Source organism: Sinohyriopsis cumingii, chromosome 13, assembly GCF_028554795.1.
Source record: "Sinohyriopsis cumingii isolate HCF-2022 chromosome 13, ASM2855479v2, whole genome shotgun sequence".
NCBI lineage: Eukaryota > Metazoa > Mollusca > Bivalvia > Unionida > Unionidae > Sinohyriopsis > Sinohyriopsis cumingii.
This window is the reverse complement of record NC_142973.1, coordinates 56668775-56683110: the sequence shown is the minus strand read 5'-3', so window position 1 is coordinate 56683110 and position 14336 is coordinate 56668775. Positions and strand designations below refer to the sequence as shown.

The 14336-nt window shown below is 35.3% G+C and overlaps 1 protein-coding gene across 1 annotated transcript in view; it reads right to left on the bottom strand.

The window, feature by feature from the left end:
• Positions 1-4619: 4619 nt before the first annotated feature.
• Positions 4620-14336, bottom strand: part of LOC149785626 (cytochrome P450 3A24-like) — a 44451-nt gene continuing 34734 nt past the window's right edge. Inside the window, exons 12-14 of the mRNA XM_089979443.1 lie at positions 13150-13287; positions 11596-11758; positions 4620-8453 (exon numbers count right to left, since the gene is read on the bottom strand). Coding sequence (XP_089835569.1) covers positions 8376-8453; positions 11596-11758; positions 13150-13287 — 379 coding nt within the window. The 3' untranslated portion in view covers positions 4620-8375. The remainder of the gene's footprint in view (positions 8454-11595; positions 11759-13149; positions 13288-14336) is intronic.

Sequence of the window (14336 nt, the reverse complement as noted above, 5' to 3'; positions counted from 1 at the left end):
TCACAATAACATCTCTTAACCACCATTGCTAACAAAGAGCACTCCTTTTTGTCAGTAAAAGAGAAAAAAGAAATTAACGACAACACCCTCTTCTCATTCTACCCGTTAGCTCGCGCGGTGAATATACTACATTCAATTCTGATTGGTGGTTATTGTTTATTCTAGCTGAAGGTAAACATTAGCGTCTAATTTAAACTAAATGTAACCAATGCACCGCGCGACATTCAATAATTATGTGGTATAGTCTCCAACTCGATACAACTAGGCAAGATAAGAAACAACAGAAGAACTTTGAGTAACAGTGACCATTAAATGATCAGTGAAATACTTAAATCGCACTTGGGCAAAAAGTATGGAATGTCCTCTTTACGTGATACAAATTGTGAGCGGCTGAAAACTCCGACTGTACAAGAAAATAACAATGAAACGTTGGGTAGGAGGTAGATGGTCAGATTTCAAACCGTTAGTCACAATGTGGTAATTCACAGGGCAGGAGTGGATGTTGTCAGTAGCTTCACTTTTTTAGTGGCAGAAACCAGTGCCCGTGGTACTTAATCACTAACAATGATTTCGTTATCTTTAAGCGCCATACCATTTTCGTAAAATGTGAGTATTTGATACAGGTATGCACAAAACACTTTTTCTATGGTGTCACAGAATAACATCAATATGTACCAAAACTCTTTAAGCAGAGATATACATAGTTCACAGATGTCTCTACTAGATGCAAATTCTTGTGACGTTATGATTGTATATGCATTTGAATACAAGTTTCATAATAAAGATATTAACTCACATTAGCAATAAGGTAATAACCATCAAAATCACCATTTGCCAGCTAGGCACACTGAACAACCCTAACACCTCCCTCTTTGCCCAGTAAATATATTTTAATCGATTACACTGTTAATTAGCGGGTTGCTTTCACTGCGCATCAAGCTGTACTTGTAAAATCAACCTATATAGAGAGCGACGGCAGATAGCGAGAATCGGAGCTGGTGGTGTGAGATATATTGAGAAAAATCTCTCAGTCTGGTACCTAAAAGATCATACAGTCAGATAATATGTATGCGTAGAAATGCTGTTTGAAATTAAACAAAAGAATCGGACATGTACATACAACCTGAATTTCTTGTTTGTGGTATAATAAGCAATGGATATTACAAGCTGTGGAATAATAGTTACAGTATTTACAAGTTCGCACATAAAATGCACAGTGAATCTAACAAAAATGTTATTTGACCTATGCAGAGAATTCTTGTGTCTGTATACCATATGTAGGTATGGCAAGTACAGCAAGCGTCAGGTATAGAATATACAAATTATATCGAACTGCTGATAATCTTTCGTGCCAAAAACTATCTATCTCAGTATTACTTTTAAATCATTGAACAAGTCAACAGTGTGAACACGTAAGGATTGATGCGCCTAGACCCTCTTGTCACTGAAGTGATTTTTTCTGTCTGGTCTGCTTAAGCTGAAAGCGAGACATAGGAGTCTAATTTCCACTAGCGGAGAGGATATCAGCAATGGTGAAATTGTAGTAAGCGTCACAGAACACACATCTGTTAGCAAGCACTGCTTAATGCACTGAGGAACCTTCGTTACCATACAATAAGCCATCGTCGCTAGCCAAGGTTCCGATAAGATAACCCTATATACAATTTGGCGGATCGAACATATATTCGAGTGCTTTGTCCTAGCGACGTCTATTGGGTTTTATGAGTTGCCTCCCTTAGTATGCAATGCCAACTAACCAATAGCGTGTAACAGCGGTGCATTTTACATCGACCGGAAATGGTGGAGGCAATTGGATTAAAAAGGATACTTGTAAGTTTAACATCGAAGGTTTGACTACGTACCAGAGAGAAGCCATTGCAAGTGTATTTGAGTGCAAGGTATTGGTACAAACACAGACGGCAAGAAAAATTGCTTGTTTATCAGTCCATTCAAATTATGAGCTCCTTTTGTCTAGATCATGCACGAACAGTGTTCAAATTTTAACAACTTAATTTAGATTGGATGTGGTGGTTTGCCGCCACATCCCATGAAATTCACAGACCCGAAGCACAGAAATATATGCTTATTACGCCAAGGTGTAGATAGGGTCATCATATCGGAACCTTGGTTAGTGAACATGAAAATAAACAAGGTCCGGCTCAATCGGCCAGTGGGCAGACTGGGTAATACTTTCTTTCGAAGTAATGGGGTGCAAAATATATTTCACTCTTTCCTTTTTTCGAATATTCACTTTGCCTCTTTTTCTGCTCCCCGTTCGTCTCCTTTGCTCCTCAGCTGCATTTTCCTTCTCCATCTTCTCCTTCTCTGTTAAACTGAATAGTCATGTGACTAGACCATGTAAAACAATGACAAAATAATGTAGTTCCAGCGGGAGAAATTATACTTTTCCTTTTAAATTCTAAATGTTTCAACTTTTTAGAGAACAACTATTATATAGAATGTATAAAGGTATGAAACCTCATGACATTTGATGCAAGTCATACATTGTGTTCATAGATTGAATGTATAGATAAGTAACCACAAATTAAGACCGTTATGCAAACATCAAGTAGGCTCTAAGCGGAGTTGAAGAGCACTAAATAATATCGACTTAAAATCAGGTACAGTCCTAAAAATGTGTTTCAAATACCGTAGTGAACAAATGCAATCAATACATAAGGAGGATTTGTTTTTATCTAATTTAAAAAGAAACACGCCAAGGGAAAGTACCAGTATGTTGGGCTTCGTTGCGTTGCTCAGCATTTAGTGCTGTTGCTTTTCTGGGTACCAAAAACGGAATTTGCACATTTCATTGTATAAGTTAAAACTGTCAAACCTATGTATAACTTGTAGAATTTATTTGAGACTTTTTAAAAGGTAAATGAGAGCGGATGTGCTGTGGGTTAGTAATCTCAGCGAATCGAGTGCACGCTCCGTTATAACACAAATTCGGATATAACACGGTTGGGGTGTGGCTCCCGAAATTTTATATACATGTAATTTTCTCGCAAATGAAAAAAAAAATTCTTTCTGAAACGTACGAAAAAAAGTAAAAAGTGTATTATCATTTTGGGGAAGAGATCGCGGATGAATAATACAAGACGATCGTGGAGTCGATCCTGGAATTTTATATGTATATGTCTCGTACACGAAAAAATAGTTGTTATTTCTTCTTAAAAGTACGAAAAATAAAGTGTAAAATGTTTATTATAGGATCACGTAGAGTTTCGAAAATGTCGCAAACTGCGATTTTGTTTTCCTTATTGGCAGCAAAATATACCATCTGACAATTCTTTTTATTGGCGACATTGCTGGCTGTTTAAACTTGTATATACAACCATTGGTTTGGAGTGGAGGAATTCAGAGGCCCAATGTAAGCAAGCCGCAAACCCGATATAAAATGCACTGAAATTTATCTATTGTTACATTAACAATTTCTTTGTCCATATTGACAAACCTCTTAACAGGGCATTGTTATATCATAATCCGCTTACGCTGACATCGTGCATGAATAGTGTATGTTGTGAGATATCTGCTTTTTTGTTGTTGACATTTCTGGTAGCGGAGATCAACCACATGAGGCATTATCTCGTAATCTATCTTTCGTCAAACGTTCTGCCGCTCGCTAGTAATTAATATATTTATACAGACTGACATTTGTATGTCGATGGTAAGTAAAATTCCTCTTCTTTTCACTCAGAATTAAATCCTTTAGAACACCCACATTTTCTGTACTAATCCTTGTCATCAGACCAGAACATGTAAGTCTCTATCGTCCGTTGACCCTTTGTTAAATTTCTGACGCATGAGAGGAAGGCAGCATCACTCCGCTACCACAGATGTAAAACTAAATAATCTTACTTGTTGGTTTATTCAGTAGGCAGGAGGGAACTGTAACTACAATCGAGCAAACAACGGCAAATTCCTTTCTTAAAAAGTAGCCAGATAAAACAGTTTGCTGAAATTTCAAAGAAAATATTACCTTTGAAGCACCGACTGTTATGAAAACGTACTAAGCAAATGGAAAAAAAATCAGTCTCTATCATGCAATCCAATTATTTGATGTTGCCGCCACGATAAGAAACGAGCATTTGTTTGGTTCTCCAAAACATGCCTTCAGCGGTGACTTCAATAACGCACGCATATTTCATCAAGGAAAGCCGACTACAACCTTAAAAAAAAAAAAAAAAAAAAAAAACAACGAACTTTTCTTCAAAGAAGTCAGTACCAAACTTAAATAAAAGCAATGGAATCTGATGGATTTTTTTATTTTCCAACGTGACTGGAACACGTTTACTGTGCCGTGAAAAAATAATTGAATAATACAACTTTTATTCCAGACCGTAATACGGAATTACTGAGGTTGATAATTTTAAAACTAGACTACGGATCAGGCTTAAGCAAACCAAATGTTTTCACAAACAGGAAACAGAACATCAAACTCGATGTTAAAGCAATACATATTATTAACATTAATAAGAGAGAAAGCACGATAGTGGACAGAAAATTGGTCGAGGCCTTAGTAGCACACATGGCCTGCTAAAGACTAGAATGGTTAACAAGGAAAGTTAATGATACAGCCTTGTTGAATTCTTGAAAGAAATCAAAGATACGGTGCATACAATTTCAAACAAAACGTGTGTTAATTTTAATGTCAGTAGCAAGAAATACATGTATTGATTTGTATGGCACAAAGATACAAATTTTATGCAATGTGCGTGTTTAATATTTCAATACGCATAGGAACGTTTTGGTTTAAACATGTATTAATTTCTTTCAAAGAAAGCGACTTAGACAGAGTGAAATCTCTCAGAACCTAAAGTTGATTCTTCAATAAACATCCTTCCGTATAAAGAATATTCACAGAACGGGAAGAAGGCTTCAATACAAATAAACACGAAAAGTGACAATAAATATACTTCCGTATAAAGAATACTTACAGAATGGGATGACGGCTTCAATACAAATAAACACAAAAAGTGACAATAGATATAAACATAATGTGAAGATAAGGATATAATATTGATATCATGGACATAAATCAGAAGGAAAGGGAAGAAAGGAAGGTATTTATAATGGTAAGAATGCATATTATAATACTTTAATATACACATTTACATTGTGGTGTATATACTAATAGTAAGTAAGATGAATAGTAACAGTTAATTACCTAGAAATCGTCAGCAAAGCATAAAAATTGCCACCAATTTTGTTGTGAACAGGAGGTATCCATATATAACGTACAAGTTCCAAAACAGGGTAGATTAAGATCTAGTGGTGCATTAATCGATATCGAATCTGTGTGTATGCCTTTTGTAATTAGATGCCTATTTTACAAAGGTAAATAAAGAGTCAATCTCGCCTTTGTCGCAAAAATATACAATTTCCTCTCCACCCCACATTCGAAATCTTCACTTTAAACCATATTAAACTTACGCGAATTATTTGAACAGGTCTGAACATTTTTTAAAAATTAATGTTTCCTTTAACCTATCAGTACATTTAATTCCAACCGACTGACAATATTAGGTTCTATAAATTGAGCCACAGCTTCAAATGGAGCACGCAGGACACCTCTAGATCTATGTGTGTGTGTTATAACATAGATAAGCGACAGTGACGTAAAATATCTGAAAAGGAGAACAGTTGTGCTACTTAGCAAAATACATACTGTAAAATCCGTGCACTATTAGAGTAATCCCTGGCTGACATCAAGGCCGACTTGAATAAAGTTTATGGGTGTACTTCTCTGTCATACCCTACACTTATGAAATGGTAACTTAGTTTAAGGATGGTCGCAAATCCATGAAGATGGCCCGCGTTCTCGAAGACAGTTGTCTGCGATAAGTGATGGGGATGTTGCTGTTGTCAACAGGAAAGCTGATTCAGATGCCCGATACACAGGCAATAATTCTTCAGCTGTTTTTTAATATATTGAAGAATCATTTGAAGGTTAGTAAGGTTTGTGCAGGTGAGTCCTGCATTGTTGATGGTTAATCAAAGATAGACTCGAAATCTACAAACAGCTACTCGCCAAATATGAAGTGTGACCAGAGACGTTTTGTAAGATTTTCACAACTGACAAACATGGCTTTACATTCTTTTTAACACGACTTAAGATCAAATAATAACGCTGGGATCGGATGAAACGAACTGAGACAACAAATCCCTCTACGTAGTTGGCATGTCAATGGAGTTTTTTTACTCGTTACTTTTCGATACCAAATAACTGGTCATCCAGTTACCTGTGCTAAAATCGGCTAGTATCACTGGACATTTGCATGCCTCCAGAGTGTTGCCAGAAGTTGTAGAGTACTGACCACCCACCTGTCTTCACACCGGTACACGATATATCAATTTACTCCATGGCAATGCACTAGTGCATAAATCCACCGTCGTGACAGACTCCTTGAGGAGCAGACCATCCAAATTTTGCCCGATCCTTCATACAGTTCTAATTTAGTTCCACGTGATTATTGGCTTAATCTCCTTATGCGGTATACAGGGGAGTACTTTGAGTGGATGCACTGATGTACTGTTCACTAATTAAAATATTTTTGTTCAGCGCACATTCATATTGCTAATCATCCTCATATTTATCAACACCCATACACGTCAGGAAGGCTGAATCATACATTGCTGATATTTCCTCCCCCCCCCCCCTCCAAAAAATAAATTGATCGAGTAATAAAATTATTAATAATAATGGTAATGCACTTAGGACATATATACAAGTTTATTCCAGCAGGACATTATCATTATGTTATTAAAATATGCATATCAAATTATGCTAAACAGTTATTAGAAATTTGCTAGTTCAAAGTAAATAAATAAAAAATACTGGCATTAATTAAACATTGTGTTTAAAGTTTCTGAGAACTCAATTAAAGGATATTAAAACAATCATTGCTGAAGCAGAATAATACAGATAAAAATATATAAAAAAAACACTATAAATAATAACATACATATCTGAATACATATCGGGATACACATGGTCTGGTTAAAGAGTAGATGATATACAATTTAAATGAAGTTGTTGATCAAAAACACACAACAACAAATCTAATTATTTTTACTTTTCTGCTGGGAAAGCATTAAGTGGAATTATATGTTCATCCTGTTCATCGGTATGTCTGTCTCTTATAAAATCAACATGTCTTGACAAAACAATGCACATTGTTTTTGTTTGTAAACCTTGCTCAAATGGACATTACACAAGTTACTGTCTCCCATTATTAAGCAAATTTGATGGACTTATTGACTTTGCTCTTCTGGCAATCTTCTTAATTGTGCAAAGAAATCAGGTTTTGAACATATTTTATTACACAGTCTTGAAAATGTTGAACATATGAGTTTAGGCATGGGATTTAAATTGCATTCCATAAAAAAAACTCGACCACAAGGACTTGGTGACTTTTTGTCGGTAACAACTTGAGAGTGAAACCTTCAATTCATATATAATCAGCCTGTATAAACTTGTTGAATTTTACCGACTGATTTGTAGCAGAGTTGGAATTGTTGTGACTTCCCATTAAATATCAGAGAAACTTTACACGTGTATAGTTTTTCGGGGCTGGGGGTACATTATCATTTTGGTACGTTGCAGTAGATGTTTTCAATAAATCTTTTTACAATAAAAGCAAGGAATCGTTAGGAATAAAAAGAATGGATAAAGTTAAAATAAGACTATCCCAATTTAGGAACAAAAATGGAATTCAAGTGTCTTGGAAATGCCCTAAGGTATATAAATGTGAACTTGAGCTGACTTTGTTGTGATCACTATACTCGAAATATAGTGATTTAGCGGCTTGGTTAGAGTTTTATATTATCTGGTACATGTTGTTAGCCGTCTATGTGACCTTTTCTGAGTTTAGATCTGTGTTCTGTCACAAACATATCGTATAGTCACCAAGCATACGTTGTGTTCATCTGCGTAGAATTTTTATTTTATTTTTGACTTTATCATTCCTTTTATGATCATTAGCACTTGCTCGCCAGCGTTTTAAAAATTGACCCAGCTTGAAGAAAGCAAACATAAGCGACTAAGACCACGTCACGAATATCAAGTCAAACTTACATGAAAACTTCAAAAATAATTTGCTTCTTATCAAATTAAAAAACTATATTTAGTTCACATATTGTAAAACTCAGGACATAGTTTATAACACATGACGTGTCAGCCGCCGAGGGAATTAATCTCTCTTGTGATGTTGTTAAAACATTTTTCATTGAGGTTGTTATTGTTGTTGTTTACAGGAACGGAAACAACGAATTTGTATAAATTTGTTATAGGATTGTATTGAAGTGTAAAGTCATGATATTGTTTGTGTCCTGATCTTGTCTGGACTTTTGCATGTAGATATGATTTGCTTTTACAATGCCTCCAGTCTTAGATACATGCCATTCAGGGGTCTAGTTAATCCTCTTCTTTTGTCAATCTTAGGAGGGATCTGAAATAATAATAATAATAATAATAATAATAACAATAACTATAAAGACAATACCTAACTAATCTCAATTTTGCTATCACTTAAATATTACCGTTTTACTGACACTGCTTCTTCACTGTTGGAATTTTGCTATCTGATTGGCTGTTTCAGAATAAAAGTTCAAGCCTGAAAACACCATGCATATACTAGAATGTTATAGTTCGTACATATATTCCTAAACTAAATGAAACTAGTAAACTGCATTTAGAAGCACCAGTCAGATAAGAGGGTGGTTTATGTACTGTTTCGGGGGCGCTCTACAAATATTATATATTTCTGAGAGAGTGACAGGTGTAAGGTAGAGTGACGGGGGACTAAGGTGAAGTTGTTTGCATTTGCAACATGCACAATGGAGAGAATGTTGGCATGCCTTTATGATATTTTCATGTATTGTGGCTGAAATATCTTTGGATCTTTTACTTGTAGAAATTGTAAATAATCTAAGCACACGGCTGACCAAAATGGGTGCTGCCATGTACTCGAAAAACCAACTTGAATTACTATAAAATAAACTATCTTGAACAGTTATTAAAATAGGGAAAACGAATTTTGTCCAGACTATACAATATCAGCTTCTGAAAGTATAATAAGTGAATTGCAAACTATATAAAACGTAAAAACAGTCATTTTTTTTACAATTTACCTCTCACGCCCAGGAAGTGAAAATGACCAAAGGCGATAGCATTATTATTTTTTTTAAATATGTGCACATGAGTAGTAAGGTCAAGCTGTATACTCTATAACCCAAATTACACACATCAATCGTATACCAAAATAAATGGAATATAAATTTCTTTTAATAATAATAAAGATACACAAGGTCTATCTTTAAATAGCAAGTACAACCAGTGAGGAAAACCTGGAAACATGTTTTTCATTAAAAATCAAAAGCTATGCAAAATAAGAAACTTTAGAGTGCCATCTTCGGGTCATTATAATGAAGTTGTAGGATAAAAACTGGCAGTATTTCTCAAAGTGGTTCAGCAGAAATAGTGTATACATTAGGTTTCTCTCTACAGTTTCGTGCTTTGCACAGGATTTAAATTTAAAAAAACAAAGAATTTCAGAGGTTTTCCTCACTGTGTATCCTAGTTATTTGAACGAATAAACACTTGCATATGTTCGGTGTTGTTAAAAGAACTTTTTATTCTTTTTATTTTGGTGTATGATTGACGGGTGTAACATGGATTGAAGAATATACAACTTGCTCATATTTCAGATAGGGACCTATCAAACAACTGTTATTTCCGTTTGGTCACTTTCACTTCCTCAATGTCATCTTCAAACGCTACTTTTAAAACAATTAAGCAGATAACTTTTTAGTTACTTTTTCATATTTTGTAATTCATTCATAACACTTTCATAGGCTTGTTTTATCAACTCAGTCAAAACACGTTTTTCCTATTTTAATAATTGTTATAATTGGTGTAGTTTGAAGTAGTTCTGCCTGAGTTTTCGAGCGCATGAGAGTAGCCATTTTTGTCAGCTGTGTGCTTAAATCATGTACAGTTTGCACAAGTACAATTGTAAATAAATTTCAAATACAGCATATACAAGTAGCAGAAATGTATGCCAACAGTCTCGTTATTGTACATGTTGCAAATGCAAACAATTTCACCACACACCTGTCCGAAGTATGTAATATCTGTAGAGCACAATATTAAACAGTCAGACTCTTCAGTAATTTAAACATAGTCACATGTCAAGACGGGTTATAGTTTGTGGACCTGGAAAAAGCAAATCTGTCAGTAAATTATGTCTCTCCTATAATACTAACCCGATCAAATTAACGTTAAGAATATAAGCCCCACTAGCTTCCGAATCCAGCCCTCCCAAAAGAAGAAAATTTGTCTTTTTTTGTCTATATTATATAAAAAAGAGGCAATAATTCTTTCCCATTAACTTCCATTGCCGCCGAAAGGTGGTGCTAGTTTTTATCTGAGCGGAACATCGTGTAACGGGATATTTCAATTGTGGGGAGGAGAGGAGACTATTAAAGTAATGTGATTGTGTAAGTATTTTAGGGAAAACCTAATTTACTGAAAAATGTGCTTTATTCATCTATAAGCAACGTTAAGAGAATAGGTAACTGGCGGAGTTAACGTTGAACATCCTTCCTATAACTCGGGTAACCTTTGAGGGAAGAAGACTGGATTCCACATATGAATGTTAACTTGTTTTGAATTTCTTCCATTTAGAACACTTCGTCGTTATTGTTAATTCTAAATTAACAAAGTAAGAAAAGAAAGAAATTAACAGTTAACTGCGTTAACAACGCCATGGACTCCTGCTATACCAGGGAAATAAATAAAGAGACAGTCTGGGAAAGCACGATATACATATTTTATTACACTGTAGTCGTGTAGGACAACGCAGTTACAGAACACTGAAACTAAGTTCTGAGGAAATTCAAATACGGGGCCAACATTTTTGGCTAAAGTCCTGAAAATTCGTTTTTTTCAACTTCTTTTGAGGACCTTTTGAAAAATGATGTAAAAACAAAAGCAGACGTTTCTGCACGAAATTGACTGATTTCAACTTTTGGTGGCACTGGCGTTTCCAGAGAATCTAGAGCGCGACCTAAGTTGCAATTTGCGATCTGTGATGTCATAGCTGTTGCGCATACATGGACAGGGCTAAAAACGTGATTCCTACTCGGTAAATCCAGGAGAACGAAAGCCAACTGCTTCTCCGCTTACGCTTTTTGGAAATAATGTCTATGCACGGCTGTTTCTATGGAATCAGATGCTTAGGTCAATGTGTGTACTGAGATTTGAAATACCTCAAAGCCGAAGAGCGCATGCGTCATCACGCCAAAACACACCTCCACTGCGTTTTGGGCGATGGCGCAAATGAGTGGTTGGATCCAGCAGTATTTAATCTTTTTCATTAAAATTTCATGTATCAAACTTTGTGTGTATTTCCTTAACAAACGTACCAAATTTAAAAAGTAAACGAATTGACAATTTACCAGTGAAGGTATCATTAGCAGGACAATACATTTATAGAGGCAGACAGACAGACTGATCTATTAGTTCAGACAAACAGACGGACCAAGACAGAGAGACAGGAAGATAAATGGGAAAGCAGGTAGGAAGGTTACCTCTGTCTCTGGGGAAGTCAAAATGCGGAAGTTCTGGAGAAGAGCAGCGATTGCCATCTTGGCTTCCATTAAAGCTAGCCTCATTCCGATACAATTTCTTGGTCCACCACCGAATGGCAAAAATGTGAATGGATGGAGTCTGTCCTTGTTTTCAGGGGAAAACCTAAATTTAAGTTTGTTTTAGTGTATGTATTCATTGCATATTTCAACACACTACATGCGCCTATGAAAACCAACTTTCAAAAGGAAAGTAATGTAAAGATTCACGGATATAGCGTACACATCAGATGCCTCGAGCGGTCACGAAAAGAATATAACATTTTTTTCCCTAAGAGCAGTTCCATGATTTATGTGTATGACAAATAAGCAATCATTTTATCAAAATGAATTTTATTTCCATTCAAGATAATTCTACTTAAGTGATGTGGATTATCCAAACCAATAACATTATGAACGCTTTTGAATGGAAAAAAATATTTGACAAAATATATGAATGCAAAATGAGCTAAACTGAATTTAAGACAGGCAATAAGCAGATACAAAAAAACCACAAACAATCGTGGAACGTGGACATAGTTATTGTGACCTACTTTTCGAATATATATAGTGTTCTTATGACTATTGCACCTATCAAGATTCATTCTTGTACTTGATGAAGAGATGGATATGAACGCTAAATTTTTATGCCTTGATTAGAATAATAAAACAAGTAATTTTAACTTCATCATTGCTTAAGAAAAGAATTTAAGATGAAAGAATGCATTGTCATCACTATATATACCAAGGGCGTAAAAGTAATTCTCAGTAACCTACTTCTTCAATCTGTGATATGTAGTGGTCCTCAGTAATCTACTCCAACTGTGATACATAGCGGTCATTAAAATTAATATGTAGTGGGGTCAATATTAACCTATTTCAGGGGAGTCCAACATCTTCAACACCGTGGGCCACATGGACCAAACAAGTAAAGTTCGTGGGCCCTATATATGTGTGTGTGTGTGTGTGATAGTAATTATACTATAATTAATTATATTAATTATAATTATACTATAATTATAGACCTGACCTTTTGCATGGCCAAGCGTGGACAACAAAAAAAAACAAAAACAAAATGACCCGCGGGCCTGTAGTTACACTACTCTGAGCTACCTCATCAATGTGTAATATACAAAGATCCTTACAGGCTGTACAAGTACAGTGTGAACAACTTACAGACCTGTCACCTTAAGTTTCATTTCATGAATGTTCGCGCGAAGTATTAGCGTAAAGTGAAGGTGGATGTGAACGTTGTCGACAACAATAAGAACAAGAATAAAACGTCGTTTCTGACATAACGTGAATTTTTTTTAACAATATCGTTTCAAAAAGTACTTTTAGTTATCTTACTGGATAGAGAATTACATCTTAAAAAGTTCTATAACTGGTCGCGCCGGCAAATACGTCTTGAAAAGTACTATAGCTTATCTGTCTGCATTGACAAGTACGTCTTAAAAAGTACAATAAAGTACCTGTCCAGATATACAATTACTTCTTAAAAAGGTTCTATTAAATTACCTTTCCGGATCGAATTTTTGCGGATTTTCCCAATATTTCGTATCATAATGCAGACTTTGAATAGAGACGGAAACATCCAGCCCCTTTGGAATTTTGACGCCGCAAAGGGTGGTGTCCAGAATGGCCATTCTACTAAGTCTGGAATTGAAACACACATTGGATCAAATATAGACCTGAAACTGTCTGGGGTCATTGTCATATTCATCGTATTTGTGCTGAAGCCATTTGTTTTGAACTTGTTGCATAGAGGTTTGTATCCAACTTGAATAAAGACAGAACTCAGGTCTACTCAGGGCTATAATGTTGATGCATGTAAGGAGATAATCTTTTCTCAGAAAAGTACTTGGCCCCAATTACCTCTTTGACACATAACCTAACTTGGTCCAAATTACTTTTTTGATGTACTTCTTGACTTGCTCATATAAACTGTCAATTGGATCTTACAACGGACTGCAAACCCATATATGCTCCGCGAAGTCTACTTACGTCTTTAATTGAATTTATCAATACCTAAAAAAAATTTGTTTCTCAAATGTATTTCATTCTCAGATATTTAATACTTTGCTGAAAGATGTGTGCAGCTTTACTGACTTTTCTTTTTTCTTTATACTTAATTTATCATAGAGCAACCAAACTCCCAAATCTTTCTTATCCAAAGCGGTACCTATACGACTTCATTAGTGACCATCATGAAAGCCTTGTTGAAATGTGCAATGTCAAAAAGTTAAACAAAATAGGTACAGACATACGATGCACAGATAAGTAAACCTCGACGTTTTTTTTATACAAAGGCACGTGATGAACTTGTGCCAGAAGTATAAACATTATTGGCCAGCTAAACTTACTCTCTAATGAATAGAAACATATTAAGGAGTAATAAATAAACATCTTGCCTAATCATATCTTACAGCTCGTAGGAGCTGTGTTTAATCGTTATCGTGATATAACGTAGTTATTAAAGAGCTGTTATAATATAGAAAGCAACAAGAAGGCCAAGGACTGCACCTGGACACCACGATCAAAGCATTGTGCATTTATATTTATATAAGGATATAATAATAAATAATAATTTTTATTTAACAAGGATAACACATTCTGTCACGAGAGACCTATCTGTCAAGTGATCCTCAACGTTTTACACGCTATTGATATAAATAAGTCACTATCATACAGATTGACATGGAAAC